This window comes from Clarias gariepinus, chromosome 1, assembly GCF_024256425.1.
Source record: "Clarias gariepinus isolate MV-2021 ecotype Netherlands chromosome 1, CGAR_prim_01v2, whole genome shotgun sequence".
Lineage (NCBI taxonomy): Eukaryota > Metazoa > Chordata > Actinopteri > Siluriformes > Clariidae > Clarias > Clarias gariepinus.
Window position 1 is genome coordinate 37,132,322 of NC_071100.1, and position 23,653 is coordinate 37,155,974.

The 23,653-nt window shown below is 37.8% G+C and overlaps 1 protein-coding gene across 6 annotated transcripts in view; it reads left to right on the forward strand.

The window, feature by feature from the left end:
• cacnb2a (calcium channel, voltage-dependent, beta 2a) overlaps window positions 1-23,653 on the forward strand; it is a 73,522-nt gene that overhangs the window by 36,673 nt on the left and 13,196 nt on the right. For 4 of the 6 annotated variants that reach the window (XM_053493523.1, XM_053493529.1, XM_053493553.1 and 1 more), the window contains 5 exons: window positions 2,158-2,277; window positions 18,740-18,862; window positions 18,980-19,116; window positions 19,289-19,365; window positions 21,959-22,098. In XM_053493523.1, coding sequence (XP_053349498.1) covers window positions 2,158-2,277; window positions 18,740-18,862; window positions 18,980-19,116; window positions 19,289-19,365; window positions 21,959-22,098 — 597 coding nt within the window. Of the gene's footprint in view, window positions 1-2,157; window positions 2,278-18,739; window positions 18,863-18,979; window positions 19,117-19,288; window positions 19,366-21,958; window positions 22,099-22,423; window positions 22,444-23,653 lie in introns of all 6 variants that reach the window. The other 2 variants (XM_053493545.1, XM_053493560.1) reach the window with 1 other exon arrangement.

The following is a 23,653-nucleotide window of genomic DNA, read 5'->3' on the forward strand; positions in this document are numbered from 1 at the left end:
TGGAAGCAAAATATAAAGAAATAGGAGCGGCTCAAGACTTTTGCACAATGATGTATGCCTTTCTGGTCAGGTTGTCCATTAACCCGTGGACACATATAATTAAACAAAGCATTGGCAATATTTAATTAATTTAACAACACCAAACAGTCAAGACTCATAAAATAGGAGATTTCATCACCTTCAGTTAGTATCTCATGGTTAAATTAAGTAGGATCTGCTGGAGGTTTATGATTAAGCAGAGTGGAACCATACTGTTACAGTATATAAAACCACAGTTTTATACAGTAATGAATTTCATCATTATTATTAGCACTACTCATGCAGCAGAACATTTAAAATAATAGTATACTATGTAACTATTTGATGTCTATTTCAATGCTTATTGTCTTCTCATTTAGAAAAATAGCAATAGAGGTTTATTTCAGTAGGGTTCCCAGAATCTCTTTATAAGTATGTATATCTCATCAAGCCATCAAGCCTAAATACAACCCGAAGTCTATTCATGATTCTCAGACATACAGTAAGCTGGTAAACTTATTAAAATGTTCAAAAAGTTTTTGAAAAGGTAGCAGAAAGTAGAGCAGGTTACATTGTTTGTTCTAAACAGTTTTACACGTGACCCAAGACCAGGTGTAGATGAGCACCGTACTACCGGAAAAATTAGCAACACAGTTTTCTCACACAATTGGGTCAGTTTGAGTAATGAGCTCGAGCCTTAGTAAACCGAACGTTAATGTCAGGCGCATTGGGGGTGCATTTTGCCGGCTGCACTGAATTATATACAGTACAGTACACACATTGAGCCCTTTGAGGTTTACAGCCACTTTCAGCAATCATACTTGATTCTCAGCTTCAGATACCGTAATCTTAAACGCATTCTTAATTTAGACGTGTATATATTTACACTTACAATTAGGCATTTGGCAGGCACTCTTATCTAGAGCAACTAACAGAAAGTGCTATAAGGGTTTCCGTCATTGAATAGATACCTACCCAGTTTGGATGGGAATATTATTATTTGTTTATATTATTATTATTATATTTATATATATATATATATATTTTTTTTTTTTTTTTTTTAACGGAGGGGATTAGTTCAAGTACTGAAGACACAAATATGTCTTGAGTCGTCGTTTAAAAAATATATAATAAAATGTAAAGTGGGTCAATGTAAAGATTGACCTGAAAAAGAACAAAAATAACGCGTTCTTTTTATCATCTGTTCAAGGAAGTTAATTTGAGCTGTTTGAAAATTGTTTCATTAATTAAACCTCCTTGCTGTCATGTTTCGGCATGTAATGCAAGCACGGAGCTAAAGTTCAATGTGACGTACTGTACATTATGTCTGCATTCCTGACATGATGACTAGTCGCGCATTTGCCTGGTAATAATATAATAATATCTCAGAAGTAAACATTGTATTTTAGTCCATGTTTTTTCATTGCTTTGATTCCATATATAAACATATCTATGTATGTCTTGATATAGTTTGAAATCAGCACTGCAGTGACTGCACCACAAGTGCTACAGGGGGCTGTCTGTGTGTGTGTGTTAATGAATATATTTGCATTTATGCATACTGTATGAAACAATTATTCTTTCATCTTCCTCAGCCAGGACACTATATTAGATCAGACTGTTATTGCATAAATTGTTCTTAAAATGGACAATATCATAAATAATAACTTGCTGTGGATCTGAAAAGTGCTTATTGTAGGTATGCTAATTTAAGAAGAAAACAATGTATAGATTATACAGTAAGACATTCGATTACTTTGTGATCATTGTATATTGACTCATATACTTGGGCATTCTGGAGCACCGCAGATAGTCAAGTGGCTTTAGTGTTGGACTAATACTCAATTTATTCTTGCCTACATGGCGAATTACAAAGGCACAGTAGGTCAGTCTTTCCCTCTTCTGGTGCCTTTTTTAAATGCAAAATGTTAACATCTTCCAGCCTATCACTTTTTCTACTATGCTACTGCCTATGATATGTAGTACTCTAGTTTAAGTCAAGAGCCTGGGGCTCTAAACACTTAAACTGTTACCATTCAGAATAGTGATAATCTAGAAAAACCTAAAAGTATCTCTACAGCTTTAAGTGATGCTGAATGTGGTATGTTGTTAAAGCTTGTCCCTCTGCTCTTTCTACAGGGTTCGGCAGACTCGTACACCAGTCGACCGTCTGACTCTGATGTGTCTCTAGAGGAGGACAAAGAGGCACTGCGCAGAGAGGCTGAGAGGCAGGCCCAGCTCCAGCTCGAAAAGGCCAAGGTTAACTTTTATTTGCTAGCCTAAGGATTGTGTATACTTCTTCTGCCTGCGTACATGTGTGCTGGGAATGAATTTTTTTAATTGTGAGTGTGTTGTGTGTGTGTGTGTGTGTGGTCAGGAAATGCCTTAGAAGAACAGTGATAAAGTAACATTTACCATGGAACCCTTTGATAAAGTCAGGGCTTATTATTTATCATTATTTAATAAATACAATTAATAGGGTAACAGGAAATGTGCATATGGAGTTAGGAGAATAATGTACAAGAAGTGTTTAAGTGATGAGAGTCTTAGCCGCATTAAAACATTTGAACAGCGCAAACGTTTTAAAGAAGGCTGCACATCTGTAAATGATGATTCCAGCCAAGGTGGCTAGGAACCCACTGCAGTCATTCTTGTAAACATTCAACAAGTGGAACGTCTGATCATTAAAAACTGACAGATAACGTGTTGTCAGAATGCGGAAAAGGCACATCTGTCTGTGGGAACTAGTCTTTTACAAACACTGCTTGCACATTACAGGAACACGGCAGGGAGTTATTGCCACATCTCCCATACATTCCTGACCTCCGCTCTTTTGCCATTTTAACTTGTTTGGCTATTAATAGTGTTCCTGGGAGGCCAGTGTTTCAGACATAAAGCAGGCAGTCAGGCATAATTGCTCTGGCATACTGAAAAAACTTTCTACCATGATGGTATTCAAGCACTAGAGAAAAGCTGGGATAAGTGTATCAGTGCAGCATGGGAAGGTTTCAGGGGCTAGGTTTGATTCCGGGCCCGGTTTGATTCCTGCCTCGGTGTGCATGGAGTTTGCATGTTCTCCATGTGTTTGATGGGATACCTCCAACATGCAGATTAAGCCAATCAGCGTTCCCAAATTGGCCGTAGTGTGAAATTGATTATATGTGTTTGCCCTGTGATAGATTGCCACTCTGTCCAGGCTGTACCTCGCCCTGTGCCCTAAATTTCTTGGGTAGGCTTCAGGCCCCCCACGACCCTGTATACAGCAAAAAGCAGTACTGATGATGATGAGATGAGATTTTACTCTCATCGCTGTGTTCTGTTATTCTGCACATTGAAAAAAACCCTGATTTGACTTGACCACCCCTTATATACAAGTTTCCTTCCCCTGAATGTTTAAGCAGTTACTTAATCAATAGTATGACTATCAAACTCTGATTTTTTTTTACATTAGTCACACTTCTATTTTAGGACTTAGCTCAAAAACATACCTAAAAATACTGATCATGCCCCAGAGTGGAGCAACAGAAAAGTGTTTGCCTTGTAATCCGAAGATCAGGAGTTTGAATCCTGTTGATGCCAAGCCATCTGAGCAAATTTTCATCCAAGTGAGCAAATTTGGACGTGCTCTCAGGAATGGAGGGAGGAAGTGGTGGCATATACTCTCCCTGATCAAACAAAGCAACATTAGGAAATCATGGGCGTCTGTCAGCTCATGTATGCTGAAGTGGGACGATAGCGCTTTCCTCTTCTCAGTGTGTTACGCCAACCACTGATGTTGCACCAGTTTTGCCCGGCTGGCTTGATGTGCTTTAGAGGAAGCCCTTGATAGCCTCCGACTCTAGAGTTTGATATGGTAGGGATGACTGATGAGTGGAGAAAAGCCCATGGCTAAAATAGAGGGGAAAAAACAGGCGAGGGCAAAAACATAATCAACATCAAAAACATCATAAAAAGTCTAATTGTTGGCGAGCTTCTGAGTAACTTCGAATTAACGACTGTGACACGTACAGTAGCTACAGCAACAGCGTCACACACATACAGCGTTGACTTTCAATTTACTGAAACAATTCATTTTCAGCTACTTACAAGAAAATCAGTCCAATCAAAACAAGTTTAAAGACAGTGTCATGACTCACAGACAGAGGTCATGACACAGGCAAAGGCAGAGCAAAACCAACTACTAAATTAAGCTTCGTTCAAAGCTAGAGAGCGAGAGAGACAGGAATGTAAACAGTGTTGGAGTAACGTCACAGAAATGAATGCTGGAGTGAAAATTCTCAAAGTGACTTTGAACAGTCCAGTGTATATAAGTGGTTGGACTGATTGGAACCTGATGTGTGTTGTGTGTGTGTGTGTGTGTGTGTGTGTGTGATTAGATGGTGAGTTTGATGGGGATAGAATGCTTGTAAGTCTAGCATACTTAATAATTATATGTTAACTTCCTCGGCTGACATGATTTTGACAAGAAATCATGGGTAGTTATATTGGGTCTTATTGCTTATGTATGAAACATTGTGATTTTTTTTATTTATTTATTTTTTGGTCAGTTCTGCAAGGTCACAGAGAAGTAGGAATAGTTGATGGTATGTGGGGAAGTAAGGGAGATTGTAAAGTATAAAGTGTAATGATCTGAGAAGTAGAAAGCTTCGGAGGGTTGACTGAAGACCAGAACTATTTCTTCTTGTTTTGTTTTTTAAGGAAACTGTTAAAAACCAGACCAAAAGCATGCAGAAGAGAGAAGGCAAGTAGCCTAAAGCTCGACAGAAGGGAGTAAAGGTATTCGAAGAGACTGACAAAAGTGTCATTATCAGGAAAGATAATAAAGAGGACGTTTATAATAAGGACATTATAAGGAAATGACAATTTCCTAGGAGGCAAAGAGAGTGATAGTTAACCAAAATATGAAAATTAGTGAGAGAAATAGCAGTAAGAGAATGGAATTCAAAGAATGGATACAAAAGCAGTGAAAAGGTATAAAATTTTCAGATTCTGGGACAAAAAACGAATCTGTGGAATGGAATCTGAGAGAATGTATACTATACCAGTATAGCTGAGTCCTCTAGACTTATCCAGGTCTCAGTCATTGTCAGAAAACAGAGAACAAAGAGAAGCTAGATCCGAGATAAAACAAAATAAGCTTACTGGAAAACACTGTGGAGAATACCTTTTGGGGCTATAAGATGTGAGGACAGATTGGAGTGTGTGTAGCACATATTTCATGAAAAGCAAAAATAACCTGGGTTAATTAAATATGGGATTGAAGATGGATACTTACCCTTAATGAAGCTTAAAACCAAAGAAGCTCAATCAGATTGAGATCTGAACATTTTTTTTTGCAGTGTGGCACGTCACATTATCCTAAAGGAACTTAATGCCATTAGGAAATACTGTTGCAAAGAAGTGGTGTACTTAGTTTGCAATAGGGTTGGGGTAGACGGTACTGTACATGAATGGTGGAATGCAAAATTTTCCAGAAAAACATTACTCAGGGCATCACATTGCCTGTGCTGGCTTGCCTTCATCCCATAGTGCATCTTGCTGACATTTTTTATAAAAAGAAAACATGATTCATCAGATCAGACCACTGTCTACCACTACCCTGTGGTCCAGTTCTGAGGCTCATGTGCCCAGTGTAGGTGCTTTCGGTAATGGACAGAGGGGGCATGGGCATTCTGACTCGGCACAAGCAGCACACCCTCTCAGACAGCACCTTATGTACTGTCCCAGTCGTCTGGCCATCACAATATGTCAAAGTCACATACACTTGTCCATTTTTCCAGCTTCAGTTTTGAGAACTCAATTTTTGAGAAAAAGTTCAATCTTGGTCGTAATAGCGTCAGATTCAGAAAGGATAAGATCAACTAATTCACTTAAGAGCTGTAGGTTTTAAAATGCTCTTTTGGCATTTCACCGGTTGTTTCCATCACAGATTGTTTCTCATCTTGCTACTGATGGACATAACTTTGGACCTACTTTTAGGCACAAACGCACACTTGCTAAAATGTGCTCTACATTTGAAATAGGGAAACATGAAGTTTCAGATCGAATGGTTTTAATGGCATACTGCTGAAAGTGGAGCGTTGTCCCACCTGCTTTTCCCTAGTGCCACCACTAAAACCGTCTTCTAGCCATCGCAGAACAGAACCATTTGTTTTCAGCTGACAGAGCAGACTACACTTTTTAAAGGAGTCCACCGAAGGACAAAACTAGGAAGGAATGCTCTGATTTTGGAGTCCCAAGATCCCTCAGCTACAAATTCTCACTTTCTCATGCCAGTTGAGTTTATTTGTTAGCACCAATTCATGTTGGTGAAAGCAGCTCGGCCTCATTAGTGTGGGACTGTTTATTCATTAATAACATTTTAACATAATATATGGGACTGTTTGGGAAATCATTCATTCCCTCCCTGCATATCGTACAGCCAGACGCAACTCATTTGCTGATTGCTAAGTCCTGCATTTAGCTTACGAAGTGGTGTGGTAGAGCAGGAAAAATCACTGGACAAAGAAACGTCAGGACTAGGATGGTGGACCTGAATATGTTCAAAGTTTAAATTTATCAATTGATATTTTGTGTGTTTTTTTCCATCCTTTTCATTCTAACACATATATAGTCAGATCAGCTGTCCATTAAGTATCAAAATTTGGTGAGTAAATGCTAACGAACAATAAAATAAATAATACCAAACATTTGTTCTTTTAATGCCAGCAAGGTTTTGTTGAATGAAAATCAATATTCTGCTTTTGCTTTAACAATATAGCTAGGACTGTGATCAAATAATGCGAAATTCTTACTAATTTGGTGGTAGTACACAATTAATTAATTAATCAATAAATAAACAAGAAAATCATGTTGCTCATCATGTTCCTGATAAACCTTACAGCCGTACATCTTAAAGACCATCCCATCTTTAAAAGCATACTATTGTGGCCATGCCTTCAGCTATTACAGAACTCTGACGTCGGATGCTTTGAGAAATGTTATATAAATCTCTCCGTACAGAAATGTATACACAGGTTTATATGAAACTACAGTAAGTTGTGGTAGCCTGTTGAAACAAGCTCAATTTTAGACCGTATTAATAATAACCAGATTGCAGCAGAAACTAATGTAAGAGCCGTCAACACCAGCACACTGAATTGAGCAACTCACCAGACACATAATTAAATGCACTATAGTATGGGTAGGGAGTTTGTGTTGACATAATAGCATCATGCAATTCCTGCGGATTTATTCGGCATATTTCTATCGTATTCCATATCTGATTTATTAGATTAAGATGCGATGACTGGGAACAGGGGAGCAGGATTATATTATAGTAGTACGCACAAGAGCTGCTTTTATTACATATTCCTAATCTCAAGGTGCAACACACGTACACGTATGCAATTACTTAGCCATCGAGTGAGTGAGTGAGTGAGTGAGGGAGCAAAAGTGAGAGAGATTAACCGATACAACAACAACCCCACAAACCTCTGGCTACCCTAACACCTAGAGTGGGGTACAAAAACCCAGTGCCAACATGGCATCAGTACCAATATAAGCGGTATGTACTAGAACAGAATCAGGTGTATGAGACATAAGAAGCATCATCACCCTCAATGCACCTTGAGAAAATCATTTCCTGACTGAGAAAATGCATGTAAACACGAGTCAAAAAGCTCTTATAATACAAAGCCAACTGATGTTTGTAGTATTGCAAGTGTCCATGTCGTTTTCACGTTCAAACTTAAAAGCACAACTCGGGAAATGAGACCATCTGAGAGAATGCACGCCTGAACGAAGTAATTACACTTGCTCTGAAGGCAGCAGGTAGTGGTAGCTCGCTAAGCTGAACATGTTTAAATAAAAACGCCTAATCAAACCTAGTCTGAGAGCACAGGATGAAGTTAAAAGCAAAGGGATCCCCGACCCCATTCAGACCAACCCTAGCAAAGTCAGGAGAGGTATCGTATTTTGCCAGATAAGACAAATATGGTCATATTTAAAAAAAAATAATTGCTGTTAAATTATTGTAGCTGGTTTAGGTAGCGTGTATATTAGTTATGTTTTGTATTTACTTATATTTCCGTATCCTCTAAACTTTTAATATATTGTTTAGTTAAATATCTGTTTAAAAACATGTTCTTTGATTTTAGACAAGTTTTCTTTGGGCTTAATTTTCAAAATCTTGGTTCAGGCATCAGTTAGACACAAGTCCCGTTTTAAAAGTAGCGATTTGGCACCAGGATCAGAAAAATACGCTACTACCACATGCATTTCAAAGGCCAGACTTGGTGCTACAGCAGCCCTTGGATAAGTCTTAAGTGCATACAACTGCTTGCTTTCTATTTCCAAAGCTTGAAAATGCTCTTTTGCCATTTCACCAGTTGTTTACATCACAGACTTGGTGCGTTGCTGCTGTGATCTGTTTCTCATCTTGCTACTGATAGACATAACTTTGGACCTACTTTTTTGCTTATTTTTAGGCTTCTTATTTGCCTGCTAACAAACAATACTGTATAAAGTAAGCTAAATGTGAAAAATGCTAGAAATGTTAATTGATCGCTACACACCAGTGATATTAAAAACTGACCAAAATCATTCAAAAAATGATTATGTACAGTGTGTACAGGATCATGGCTGCTTGTGCACCTAACTGCGAAAGCCACTTAAGAACATTAAACTCATTATCGCTTCATGAAACCAGTTTGTGACATGGTGCATTATCATAATAGAAAAAGAAAAAGCATAACCATGAATGTAGCCATAAAAGAATACTTAAATAGGCTGTGGCATTTAAACAATGATTGGTATCAACATGGCAAAGGTGCCAAGAAAGCATTCCCCACACCATTACACTAAATCCACCAGCCTGCACAAGGTTGTTTCCACAAGGCAGGATGGGTCCATGGATTCATGCTGTTGGTGACAAATTCTATCCCTACCATCTGTGTGCCTTAGCAAAAATGAGATTCCTCAGATCAGGCTACCTTTTTTCCAGACTTCAGCTGGGAAGTTTTGGTGAACCTGTGTCCACTGCAGTCTTAGCTTTCATTTCTTGGCTGACAGAAGTGGAACCTATCATGGTCTATTATAGTACATCTGCCTTAAGGTTTGACATGCGTATTCCAAGATGCTTTTCTGCTCACAACCAGTTGACCTCTTTCATCAACAAGACTTTTCTATCAGCAGAACTGTCACTCACTGGATGTTTTTTTTCTATATTGCACCATTCTGAGTATACTCTATAGACTGCTGTCCCAGGAGATCAGCCAAATTTAAATCAGCCAGTCTGGCACCAAAAATCTGACAAAATCACAGAGATTCCATTTTTCCTCATGCAGATGTTTATCAATTACCCAATGTTCCTTGCCTGTATCTGCATTATTTAATGCACTGCACTGCTACCACACGATTCATTTATTTATTTTTTCTATTTTCACATCTTGTACCCGCTTACAGACTCTGTCTCTAATGTATATTCCTCCTTATATAACAGTAATATATAATTAAAACTGAAGAAGTTAAGACAGAAATGTACTTTCAGATGCACAACTTTGCTCATTTCATGCCAAATATCATGATCAAAGTAAATCACAGATGAATAAACAATCTGTCCTGTTTGCAGATCTAATATTGAAATGAGATGACTCAAATGAGCACAACAAGCAGAAAAGCGAAGACGCTGCTTAGAAATCACTATACCTTTTGCTTGCCAAATCTAAATGACCTCATCTTATCCATGTTAGCAATAATCTCTGTTTCAGATCAAGAAAAAAAACTAAAGGCATTTATGCAATATTGCATACTCGTGCCATGCACCAGAATATGAATGTCACCCTATTTTCTTCTAATTCTCATCTTCTATTTTTCCAACTCATGAGCGAGCCTTTCCCTGTCACCCGACAGCTACACAACAGGTGTTTAAATCATTGAGCGAACCACTAGATCTATCCACTATGATTTGTATGTCCTTTCGATTGGGATAGAATAGGATAGGATAGGCACAAACATGCACACAGGATGGAGTGTTCTCTAGTTTACTCATAGAACAAAGATTTACAGTATATAAGCCATACGCCATTTAACAAAGTGTCAAAGCTGTTGTTGGTGCACGGTGCTTTCTTGTGTGCTGGGAGCTGTTGTGTAGCTCGATTTGGGTAAACAGAAATTACGATAAATTAAACTTTGGTTATTTTAAAGTACATTTTCAATCTCCTTTTGTCTGCAGTCTGGTGAATGTTGTTACTGGCCGCTTCCTTAGGCTCTGGTTCTTTAGGCTACATTATTAGCAACACATTGGCCATTACCAACCAACCTGCTGGTAGACCAGTAACCTGATCTGGCACTCCTAACACAAAGCTACTGTACATCCCCTATCCCACTGCCAAGACTACGACTCAACAGGCTAAAACAATTACTTTGCTAAATATTCCACAATTCTGCATTTTAGTCTGGTTTGATAAGTAATAGCTTATCAGGTTTGTGAATGAGAAGATCTTTCACCCAGCTCTTGCAGAATTGTTCATGATTTTACAGGGACTTGAAGTGTTTCATCTCAAAAAGTGAAAGCACTTATTCCAAAAATCAGATAATTAAACATGTTAGTTGATGGGAGAAGGGGTAATGCGTCATGGTCTTTCATCTACTCGTCAGCTACCAGGTCATACAGATCGATACATTCAATGATCTCCAGAAGTTTATTTTCCAAAAACTGCTGCTTAGCACTAGCATTTATTTTTTCTTCAGCCTCCTCACATCTTATTGCTTAAAAAATACCATGCCACATATACAGTATATGCAAAATTTTGTTAATTAACAAGCCATTCTTGTTAATTAACTTAACTCCATCTTATTGTGTCAGAAGTCACCATGGTAACCGATCAGCATTGCCACCAAAAATGGTGACGCCTTCCCAAAATCCAACATGGTATGAAAACAACGAGATGCATCTCCACATTCTATATAGAAATCCAGGGGTGATGGACAACAGGAAGTATTGCCAAATAAGGAACATGGAGGAGCTAAGGAACAAGGAGAGAATTATAGCATGAGAACACAGTCTATACAGAGTATCAGAAAACACTAAGAGCTACACAACAGATAGGTGTAGGCTAACACAGGCTTCCCATGAGAAACCTAAACTATATACAGTACAGTATAATGCTATCGTTATGTCACTAGGTAGCATAACACACAGAATAAAACTCTGTCTGCCCTCTACCACAATACATGAGTTTACTGACATCCATGATTGGCTAGTGTCACCGTGATTGACAGAGAATGAAAGACATAAAGTTAGTTGGTGTGAGAGAAGAGGAGGCAGAGGATAGGGTTATAAGGAGGCAGATGATTCGCTGTGGCGACCCCTGAAAGGGAACAGCCGAAAAACAAAGAAGAAAAGAATGACACTTCTTCCAACCTGGCACTCCGAAAGAACCCAGACAGTTACTCTCTTTTGAACTCCCCAGATGTCTGTGGCATTGTCAGTAATTAGTAATAGTGGTCTCCTCACAAATTGGGTAAATTCTTTTCTCGTGTCCCATTAGGGAGCCCAAATTTGCCAATTCCAATCTCATACATTGTTTGCTGAAAATTACCTTTCAGATCAGCGGCATTGACTTGATTGACATACATATTTTAGCTAATATAGATTGGCCAGTCAGTTATTATAGTAGGAGGAATATAAATAGTTCATGAATTGACTTGTGTGAGTATATGTGCTTATTAGAAAATACTTTTATTTACAATGACAACATCTTATACATGACTGGGTGCACTTTTCAAATGTTCACACATGCATGAAAACACACACACAGACACACACACACAAACAACCCCCCCCCCCCCCCCCCCCCCCCCCCCCACACACACACACACTTTGCTTTCTCTCTCTCTCTTTCTCTCTCTCTGTCACTTTTTGTCAGACAGAAGACATGTATACTTGCTGCTTGCAGATGTCTGGGTGGTTAGGTTTTAGATACAGCTTCAGGGTTATGTTAGGTTGTCTGGAGCTTCTTTCATATTTAGAAACTGGTTTCTGAAAGGCAAAGAGGAGCAGGTGTTCAAATCCAGGATATTTCTTAATCTCTCTCTCTCTCTCTCTCTCTCTCTCTCTCCCCATCTCTCTCTCTCTATCTCTCTCTATCTCTCTCACACACATACACACATACACACAGACACACACATACAACTTTCCACAGTTATTTTTTTCCGTCATCCCCCATTAATCTCTCATTTTGCCTTTTTTCTTTCTCTCTCTAGCCATGTTTTTCCTCCACTGTGTTAAATTTAGCACTGGCCATCAATCTCATATTAAAAATGCATCAGATTCATGAATATTCATAGCAAGGCCAGATGTCCAATAGCACATAGGCATGGGGGACAGGAATAAGAGCTTATTCATTAACCTTGGACAGGAAAACAGCCATATGCTTCTACACGCACACAGTCATACAAACACTACCCCTTATAAAGCATGCTTTTAAAAAGACTAATCATCTTTAGACTTTAATTACTCAGGTAGTTATACATAATTTAGATTTCACTATTAATTTTTAACCCAGATACAACATTATAAAACTGAAGGTCACAGGTCTTTAGTTTTTTATGGTCAGGAAATTGGAAAAGGCTTACTTTATTGTGTAGTGTAATATAATGATATATATTATTATTATATACTGTATATACTGTTTATATACAGGGGTTGGACAATGAAACTGAAACACTGGCCAATTTAGTGTTGGAGGTTTCATGGCTAAATTTGACCAGCCTGGTGGCCAATCTTTATTGATTGCACATTCCACCAGTAAGAGCAGAGTGTAAAGGTTTAATTAGCAGAGTAATAGCACAGTTTTCCTTAAAATATTGCAAATGACCACAACATTATGAGTGACATATCAGAGTTCAAAAGAAGACAAATAGTTGGTGTGCGTCTCGCTGGCGCATCTGTGACCAAGACAGCAAGTCTTTGTAATGTATCAAGAGCCACGGTATCCAGAGTAATGTCAGCATACCACCAAGAAGGACGAACCACATCCAACCGGAGTAACTGTGGACGCAAGAGGAAGCTGTCTGAAAGGGATGTATGCAAAAAATATTAAACCACAGCTGCCCAACTCACTGCAGGATTAAATGTGCACCTCAACTCTCCTGTTTCCACCAAAACTTTTCGTCGGTAGCTCCACAGGGTCAATGTACTGTACAGTACATGGCCGGGCTGCTATAGCCAAACCTTTGTTTACTGTGCCAACGCCAAATGTCGGTTTCAATAGTTAAAGCAGCAAAAATCTTGGCTGTGGACAATGTGAAACATGTATTGTTTTCTGATGAGTCCACCTTCACTGTCTTTCCTACATCCGGGAGAGTTATGGTGTGGAGAATCCCCAAAGAAGCGTACCACCCAGACTGTTGCATTCCCAGAGTGAAGCATGGGGGTGGATCAGTGATGGTCTGGGCTGCAATATCATGGCATTCCCAAGGCCCAATACTTGTGCTAGATGGGCGAGTCACTGCCAAGGACTACTGAAGCATTCTGGAGGACCATGTGCACCCAGTGGTTTAAATATTGTATCCTGAAGGCAGTGCTGTGTATTGCAATGGTAATGCACCAAAACACACAGCAAGACTGGAGGACCGAGTCAGGAAACGTTTTTCTCCACCAGCATCATGCAGTGACCTGGCCACTATTTTGTCAAGAAGAATAGCTCAAAATCCCTCTGGCCAATGTGCAGGACTTGTATTTGTCATTCCCAAGACGAATTGATGCTGTATTGGCCGCAAAAGGAGGCCCTACACCATACTAATGAATTATTGTGGTCTAAAACCACACTGTAAACCCGAATAAGTTGGCAAAAAATTTGAGGTATTCAGTTACATCAATTTTTTTAAGTAATGAGTTTTTTAATTTGTTGTACTCATTCATATTAATCGTTCTTTACTTACTGTTTAATAGCAATTATAATTTTTCTTTTTAGTTGTTGCAAATCAAATAAATTGTTGTTGGTCTTTCGGCTGCTCCCGGCAATGGGTCGCTACAGCAGACAATCCGGTGCGCACACAAGCTTGGCACAGGTTTTACGCCAGATGCCCTTCCTAACACAAGCCTCCCACTTTATCTTGGCTTGGGACAGGCACTTCATCCAGTGGTTGGGAATCAAACCTGGGCTTTTGCATGGCAGGCGTAAGACCTACCACTGAGCCACCAGTGCCCTATTGCCCTGATAACGTCAGACACAAAATCGCTAGTCTGAAAGATTTTAAGTTGGTGGAACTTTAAGGTGACAGTTACTGTTATTTAAGTACTTACAGATATTCTCATTTCATTCTCATAAGTTATCAAGGTCTATTAATTTGAACTAATAGTAATTATTTAGGTTAATATGTATACACTGTATATTCAAATAATAATAATAATAATCCTATTCAGATATTGCAATATTGTTCAGATTTTCCTTGTGGGGAACCAAGATATAAAAACATACATAAAGCCTTTATAACAACTACCATACTGTCGCAACACACGTACACATTTAGAAATGTGTGCTCTTTTGTGTGCATGGATATGCTGTAGATGCCTTTGTTGCATAAATGATAAAGAGAAGGATGTACATAGAAAAAAGGAAAAGAACTGTTATTAGAGAAATATTTTAAAATGTACTTAAAAAGCATTTTATATTTGACATAATTTCCAGTATTAATTAGTGTAAGTACGGTTCCTTTTGTTTTAAAGGTAACAGTTGCTCTGGGTTAGAATAGGTTTTCTAAAGAAGGGGGATGGGAAGGTCAAAAAGGACGGATGGAGAGAAAGAGAAAAGCTGACATCAGTATTCCTACCCGGTCACCCAAAGCAGAAAGGTAGTAATGTGTGTGTGTGTGCACAATGGATACGAAGTGTCCTCTGGATGCCACACTCATAATTCATGCTGCACATGCATGTGTGTGTTTTGGTGTGAGAGAGCCTTCACTGAAATGCTAATGGTATTTTTTTTTTTTATTCACTCAGAAGAAACACACAAAGATACAATTTTCCACAATTTGTCAAACTGTATATGTATAAAGTCTTAATGCTAATTAAGTATTCCCTTTTACTGCTTCGATGTCTGTCTGTCAATTCTAAATCTCTTGATTTATGTATTCCACTGGAGAGACCCTATCCAACATACTCTCTTTTGTGTTCACTCTGAGTTAAGGTCATTTAAGGGACATAGATTCTCACTCTATCATCTGGCCGCAGTGTTGTATAACATTCAGTCAGATTTGACAGTGCATGTTCATCAGGTATTAAAGGCTGTCCTTTGATGCTTTTTTTTTTTTTTTGGATTAAGGTTTTACTTCATAGTCATGTTTTACATCGCATTTGCAAACTAAAAGAAGGCGGTGTAATAATCCCCTTCCAACCATACAGCTTGCTGTAGCTGCATGTTTTTTTTTTTCTTTCTTGTTTAATCTAATTTATGTGAAATGCATTGTAAATTGATATTCCCAAAGTCTCTTTTCGCATTTTCTCCGTTGTCCTTCTTGTCGGCCCAAGTTATTTTTAAATCACTTGTTTTGAAAGGCTTGAAATTAGTTTGTGCTACAACACTGAGGGGAATTCTGCCATTCTGGTTTTAAGATCTTCCACAAATATTGCCGCATTAAGAAAACACCCCTGTATTGATTGTTTTTTTGTGCATTAGTTACGTGTACACGCTCAAGTAAATTCTAGAATTGAGCTAAGGTAATAAAAAATAAAAAACCCTAAATCTTAACCTACTTAAGCTTTCCACTCACAATGATGTATATGGTACATATGGCGCCTATATACTAAATACATCACTCGGCTTGATGTCATGCATCGTTTCCTGTTGGCAATGCTACTGTAGTTTTAAGTGACTGAATATGATAATGCATAGTTAATATAGTAAATAGTTACTACCTGTGCATATATTTTAATGAGTATTAATAACATTGTATCAGGTTTAACATCTTATAAATGTAGAAATATACAGTACTGTGTAAAAGTCTTGACCCAGCCCTCATTTCGTCATATTCTGCTTAGAATGAGCCAGACTTTCTTTTATTTTTTTTTATATAGTCTTGCGGAATAGGTTTCCAGGCTTCCTGAACAGTTTCCCCCCTCTCATTTTGGCAAGTCTTTGGCTCTCGTCCAGTTCTGTACCTGACCAGTTTTAGAGGAATGTTTTTGTTTGTTAAGCCACACAGAGACCAATGAATCATATGGACATTGGAAAAATATCTAACTTATGGCATGTAGAAATAGGTGCAAATAAGAAATAGGTGCAAATGCTGAGAGATGATCAGGCTGGATATATATTAGATCAGTATGGTGATGTTACGGAATGGAATATATATTTAATTTTTTTATTTTTTTTTAAAGCACTTTGCAGGCTGTGACAGTAAAACTTTTGTTCCAATTTCTTTAATTTATTTAATTTGATTTAATATGAAGAAATGAGAGGTGACTCCAGACTTTTTCTTAGTGCTGTATATATTTTTATATAAGTATTAATAACATCACATTTTTTAGGAACTTTGCAGCCTGTCACAGTAAAACTTTTGTTCAAATTTGTTTAATCTAATGCAAATTGCAAGTACAAATGCAAGTAGGCTTAAACTATTATATTTTCATGAAATAACTTGTTTTGCTCTTTCATATCAGACAAATGTAAACTAAGGTCTTAGTCATACTTTGAAAAAAGAAATATAGATGTGACAGGCCATGGAATACTAGCAGTCTACTGCAGGAGTAGAAAAAGAAGGGTACATCTGGTTTTATGAACTGTCATACTTTCTTTTACAAGCTTTTTAGCCATGTTCAGTGGAACTGTCCTAAGGATATTTAATGACAGTGGTATCAATATGGCATGACTGCTTGACAATAAGTGCTTACAACTACAAATTTGTGCCTCTTTCGGGCATCCACTTGAGGTGCATAACACTATACAGTATGTACAACTTACTATAGTTGAATGGATTCAAAGTGATTTTGTTAAGTAAATTTTCTGACCTTCCCCGTCTGCGCCACTGACGTTTAACAATATTTCGAGTGTGTCAATAGCCTTCGGCTTTTGATATTCATACCAATTACCCTATCTTGACTTGTTCCCTGACTCACAACACTGTGTTGTATTAGTTAGTGCTCATGAGCACTGATAACATAAATGTTAGCATTCACTCTTGACTCATGAGTGAGTCAGACTCCCCCAGTTCTTTTGACTGGGTTCTATTTTTAGAGCAGGCACGATGGCGTCTAGCCACACACTGACTAAAAAAAGCTCATTCCTACACAGAGATGACACTGTTGCTCTTCTTGGGGTAGTTTTGCATTCAGAGATTCAAGATCATTCAAATTGGTCTACACAGCTTCACATATAACAAATAGTAAAAAAACAAAAACAAATATGAATCCATGTGTAATTTTAACCCTTAATTCTTAGTAGCATGCTGTTTTAGTCCCGTTCCGTGGAGGGTATTGTATGGCAGTGGCATTAATATTGTGAAACTAGCCAAGCCTTGGTTCTTAGGGTTGTTTGCTTTGGCAGGTGTTGATATTGTTATAAAACCTATACATTTTTACAATGTAATAATAAAAATTCTGCTTGTATAATTATACAACATGCTTCCTACCAGATAAATACATGCTAACAATGTGCAGTAGCCTCATACAGACCAATAAGCAATCATACTGTATCGTACATTTATCCGGGCACATAAAGAGAAATAAATGTTTTGTTTGAATGTTCACATTACCACCCACAAGTGACTCAATCCTTTTCCTGATTTTATTTTATTTTTTTTACCTTAATGCAACACAGATCTGATTTTTTTAGAGCTGTTTGATGTTTCTCAGATCAAATCTGAGTCAGTTTCATATGTGGTCCTAGATCGGATTGATATCTGATTTACAGTCATGTGACTTGAATGAGAACGGTCACCAGCAGTGCGGGGATTCTGGATGAAATTGCTGGTAAAACAACTAAGCCTATCTTCTTTCTTCTGAACTTTAAATATAACCAGCTAACTGCTTACTGTACTCCCAAGCATATTTTTGCTAAAATCATATCGATTGTTTGAAATAAATGAGTGGTCGCACAAATATGATGTGTTTTAATCCAGATGATGTAAGCAAAGATGTATCGATGTGCGCATGTGTGTCATTTCAGAGGACGGCACACCCACATTACAGCCAAATAAAGTTCACTTGGAATTATAAGTGTAAACCATCATGACATGCAAATCCGATTTAAACAAAAACTCGACGAATTAAATAACGTAGCCATGATTTCTAGTCTAAACATATAGGCTTGCATTTGCATAGTTTCTGCTTACCATTGTGATGTAGTTTACCGGTTCGTGTTATTGACTCCTGTTCATAATGGACAGATTTCTCTATAAACAGATTTTACTTTATTGAAACAATAAATCAAATTACTATTAGATGAACAAAAAACTAGCAAATTACTTTGCAGGTGAATTTGGCTAAAATGAAAACCTCCAGCTACCTCAGCTCTTTTTGGATAAAATGTTCCTGCCACATGTTAGAAATAGCATAACCAGGTTGATACAGTACGTTCAAATGACTGGGGTCTGGAAAGCAGACAGAGACATCGCTGTTTCTAAAGTAATTTACATGTTTATTTCATGGGTTGCTTGAATTGGACCTAGCATGATAAAGTTAGTTCTTAACACCCTCTCTATTTTTGCTCTCCATTTTTTCTTTTCATTTATCATTTAGACAAAACCAGTAGCGTTTGCTGTTCGTACTAATGTTAGCTACAGTGCTTCCCACGACGATGACGTCCCTGTGCCTGGCATGGCCATTTCATTTGAAGCTAAAGATTTCCTACATGTAAAAGAGGTAATTCACTATATGACTTTAATAATGGTTTTGCAAGTGTACGTTTATTGAGCTGATGAATGAAATGAGGGTATAATGATGATGCTGATTTATTGCCTCTATATGTGCTTTTGGCAGAAATTCAATAATGACTGGTGGATTGGCCGCTTGGTGAAGGAAGGATGTGAGATCGGTTTCATCCCAAGCCCAGTGAAGTTAGAAAACCTTCGCATCCGCCAGGAGCAACGAGCCAAACAGAGCAAATTCCATGCCAGGCATATGTTCTCTCTCTCTCTCTTTCTCACACACACACATGACAAGGAGACTGGCATAAATAACAGCATACTAAATAAAACCCGCTCTTTGTTTATCTAGGCTTATTGTGCTGCTTTAGAAATGTCACCTGCTATATTTGTCACAAATGTTTTTTTCTATTTCTTTCTGTAGCAAACTGGGAGCAAACTCCTTGTCCAGTTTAGGGGACATCGTCCCAAGCTCGCGAAAGTCTACTCCTCCCTCATCAGGTTAGTTACTCATATATTTATCCCATGCCTTTAATCAATTTAAGAATTTGAAAGGAAAACATTTAACATCATAAAGATTTAGTATAGCTCTATACTGTAGTTACATAATCTGTATACTGTTGTACAAACACTAATCAGCCATAACATTAACACCATATAACATTAGCACATTAACATTGATTATCTATTACATACAAGTACAGTACACTGGTGAAAGGATCGTGGGCTCCCAAGGCTCACCCATGTCTTCTGGAACCAAAGGCCAGACCGTTAGGTCTGATTAAACAGAAAAGCCAATGCAGCACAAAACGCAAAAAAAAAAGGTCAGTGCTGCCCACCGTAGAAGCATCCAGAACATCCAGTGAACCACAGCCCATCATACAGTACATGGGGGCCAGCAGGCAAAGAGGCCAAGGCCACTATCCCAACCCTAAAATTCCCCAGATCCTAATCTGATCTCGAGCACCCATTGGAATACCGTGGACAAATGAGTCCAACTTGGCAACCCACAGCACCCAAAGGATCTGCCACCACCTTCCTGGTGCCAGACACCACAGTACACCCCCAAAGATCCTGTGGAGTCTTGCTCCGAGGGGCATCCGAAATGAACCTACACAATACTGGGAATAATGTTTTTCATTGTAATGTTATGGCTGATCTGTGTATGTTTTCCAGCTAAATAATCGTTAAAAGTTTTCTTGAATGTCTCTGTGTAAATTTTGATATACAAAGAATAAGAGAATACTAGACTTGCATTTGTTATGGTCTTGTATGGTGTATCCTTTACTTGGATTAGGGCTTCCATAGACTAAATGACTTTGATATTACTTTGCATGAGAAAGGTTAAGAATTTTTAAATAAATAAGTTCCTTTCACTATGGTATAGTAAATTCCACTGTGACCGGTGGAGTGTGAAAGAGCACTTTCAGAGCTGGGGGTTGCACATCACTATGAAATGTAGTTGGGAGAAAATGTCATGTCCTCATATGAAGACATTCAGATTTCTAAAGGTTGAAAGTGCATGTCCTTATAAAGTGGAGTATTACACTCAGATTTATTATTTTGCACGTTTATTTACTTAACGAACAGTGTAATTCAAAATAAGTTGGAGGTGGAAGCTGGAACTAAGGCTACATTCACATTACTAGCCTGAAGTGAATTTCTTTTTTTACCCTAATGTGGCACAGATCTAATTTTTCTAAGACTGTCTAAATGCACAAATCTTACACAATCATATTAGATCGTAATTCATGTTTTTACATCTTTGACTGGGCACTTATGTCACCAGTCAGCATTGGCAATGCGAGGATTTCATAGCAGTGCTAGCAATAGATGTTTAAACAGCAAAAGCAAGGCCGACTGGCTACAGCCAACTAACTCCCTGCCATCCTGCAGTGCAAAATCCCAGGCATATTTTTCTGCTAAAATTGCATCCTTTGATGGAAATGAATGAGTGGTCACACAAACTCTTGACATGTTTTAGCCTTGGTAACTTGAGAAAAGCTTTATCGATGTGCACATACTTGCCGTTTCAGAAGACAGACACATCCACTTTAGAGCCAGTTAAAAGGCACTTGTAATATGATGACATGCGGACCTGATCTGATAAAAAAAAATGGAATTAAACAATGTGGCTTGTAATGGGAATGTAGCCTACTGTATTGTCTTTGAACTGGACTCCAGTGCAGCTGCTTTGTTTACCATAGGCACAGATAAACAACTTATTTATAGGGTTCACATTTTTGCTATACAAATAAAACAGAAGATACATAAACCATGATAAAAAAAAACAATGATATCCTAAACCGGTTTTTAATTTACCTATTGAAAAGATTGAAATTGAAATTACAGTAATAGATGTGCAAACCATAGGTAGGATTTCACATTAGCGCCTCTTACTGTACGCCTAACTCAGATGGTCTGCTGGAATTTACTGAGAGGATTCCTAACACTTATGCGTTCTCCAGTTGTCCCTTTTTTAGTAGAACTCTGCAATTAAAAAGGGTTTTAAATAGAAACCTATTTGGAAACAAAGCTTGAAATATACAATGAACCCTTAAAGACATGACATTTGGACACTCAATAGACTTTTGATACAAATATCAATGTGGTTCGGTGATGCATCATGTGTGTGTTGTCCACTTAGGATATCCTTAGGATAGTAAATTGGAAGAAATTAGAAAATAAAATGAAAATTAAAAAAAATAATAAATATATGGATCTGTATACATAAATATCATTTATAACTATTATATACATACATGTTTGTTCAGTCTCCCCAAGTGTGTGTTGATGCTGTGTTTGAAGATTATATAAAATGCATTTTATATAATTTTATGGTTTTATAAATACATAAAGCTTTTAATGTTTTTTTTTTTTGTTAAATTGTTAACAACTGCCTTGTTTTTTCGCCTCCAATGTTAACAATTAAAAAGACTGTATGTTTTATTAGCCATACAGTTTCAATTAGCTTTAGTAACATCAGTATAAAGTTAGCATGCCTTTAGAGATCCATATAGTCCATTTCCTTGTGTGTGTTCAGTTTGCTAAATCCCATATTTAACTGTATGTGTATGTCTATATCTGTGTGTAGCCATTGACATAGATGCTGTGGGTTTAGAATCGGAGGAGCCTGAACCTCCTCCTCCTCCCCAGCAGCGTTCTCCTAAAGCCAGCCCAAACCAAGTCATATCCACTTTAACCCGTGAGAAACGAATGCCCTTCTTTAAGAAGGTAACTTAAGAAGCGGATCTTCCCGTTTTTCACACTCCTCAATATGGTTGTATGTCTCTCCAACACCACGCGGTGCGCGTCCAACTGCCTGCCCATGCAACATCTCTGTCTGTATGACCGCACAAGAGCAATAAGCATGCTGGCCTAGCTAACCAATTTACTTTTTCCCTCTGTCTGCTCTCCCTTCTCTCTCATTTTCTTGCCTCAAATTCCCACTCCACTATCCTCCTCTGCTCTCTTTTCCTGCTTCCCTTCTCTCCTTTTCTCCTCTTTTACTTAATGCTTTCACTTCCTTTCTTTTCCTTTCCCTCGCTTTGTCTCACAGCTAAGCAGAAGCTGAAGTCGGTAAGTTAGGCTGCTATTAGGACATGTAGGAGTCTCCTGAAGCCTGTAAGGCCCACTGGAGTCTCCCCGCATTGCTGTGTTTTTCTTCCCCCTCCCCACTAATCTTTCTCTGTAACTGGGTCGAGTTTAAATGTAGATGTTTGTGTGTGTGTGTGTGTGTGTGTGTGTGTGTGTGTGTGTGTGTGTGTAAGAGAGAGAGAGAGATACAGTGAATGGGACCTCAGTTCATGGGTATTTCATTTTTTCTCAAGTGGTTCACATGTAACATTAAAATGGAATGTTTGTTTTGTCTATCCTGACGTAAATGCTTTTCGTATTAACCAACACACTGCACGTCAGCTACACTGAGAAAATCTACCCAAAACTTTCTAAGAAAATTAGGATATGTAAAGGGCTGCACGATTTGGTATTTAAAAAAAAAAGACTTTGTGTCTATTTTAACACATACTGCGATTGCAATTTAAACTGTGACATTTAACTATTAAATGTACAATTTTGTAAAAAATATTTGTCCAGTTAACACCAATTAACTGGACATATGATCTCATTAAGAGAATGTGCCAATAATTTTTTTTTTATTGAAAATCTCTACGTAAATTCCCAACTACATAATGTTTGTGAAAAAAAAAAAGAAAAAAGAGAGCCACTTTCAGTTTTGTTTTTAAAGCAGCCGGTGCCACAAAATAAGGTAAATCATAAAATAATAGAGAAACCGTAAAATAAGGTGAAGTAAGGTTTAATGTTTATTTATTTAATATTTTATTACATTTACATGTTTTTCAAAGGCAAAAAACCTCCCAACATATTATAGTGTTGGAAATTTGGGTATTATCTATATTTACATTATCTTCTACGGGAAAATGCATTCGCAGTATGAAATTTGGCCTTAAGAACTCGCCCTTGAAACAGATTTTATTTTTATGCCGAGGTACTGCTGTACATGTATATTGCACAGGACCATATTCTCCATATTCAATTTTAACTTGATTAATTGTGCAGCACTAGATGTAATATATCAGTTGCATTACCACTCAACTCGAGTTCCCATTCAAACTTGTGTTACAAAATGCTGTTCTATCCCCTCTTGCTTGACTGGCATGTGTATGTTGTGATCTGTCTTATGCACTGATTGTAAACTTTGATTAAATATGTGATGTTCAGCTGTTTTTTTTCCTGATTGATTAAAGTGATCATCTTCACTGTTAAATAT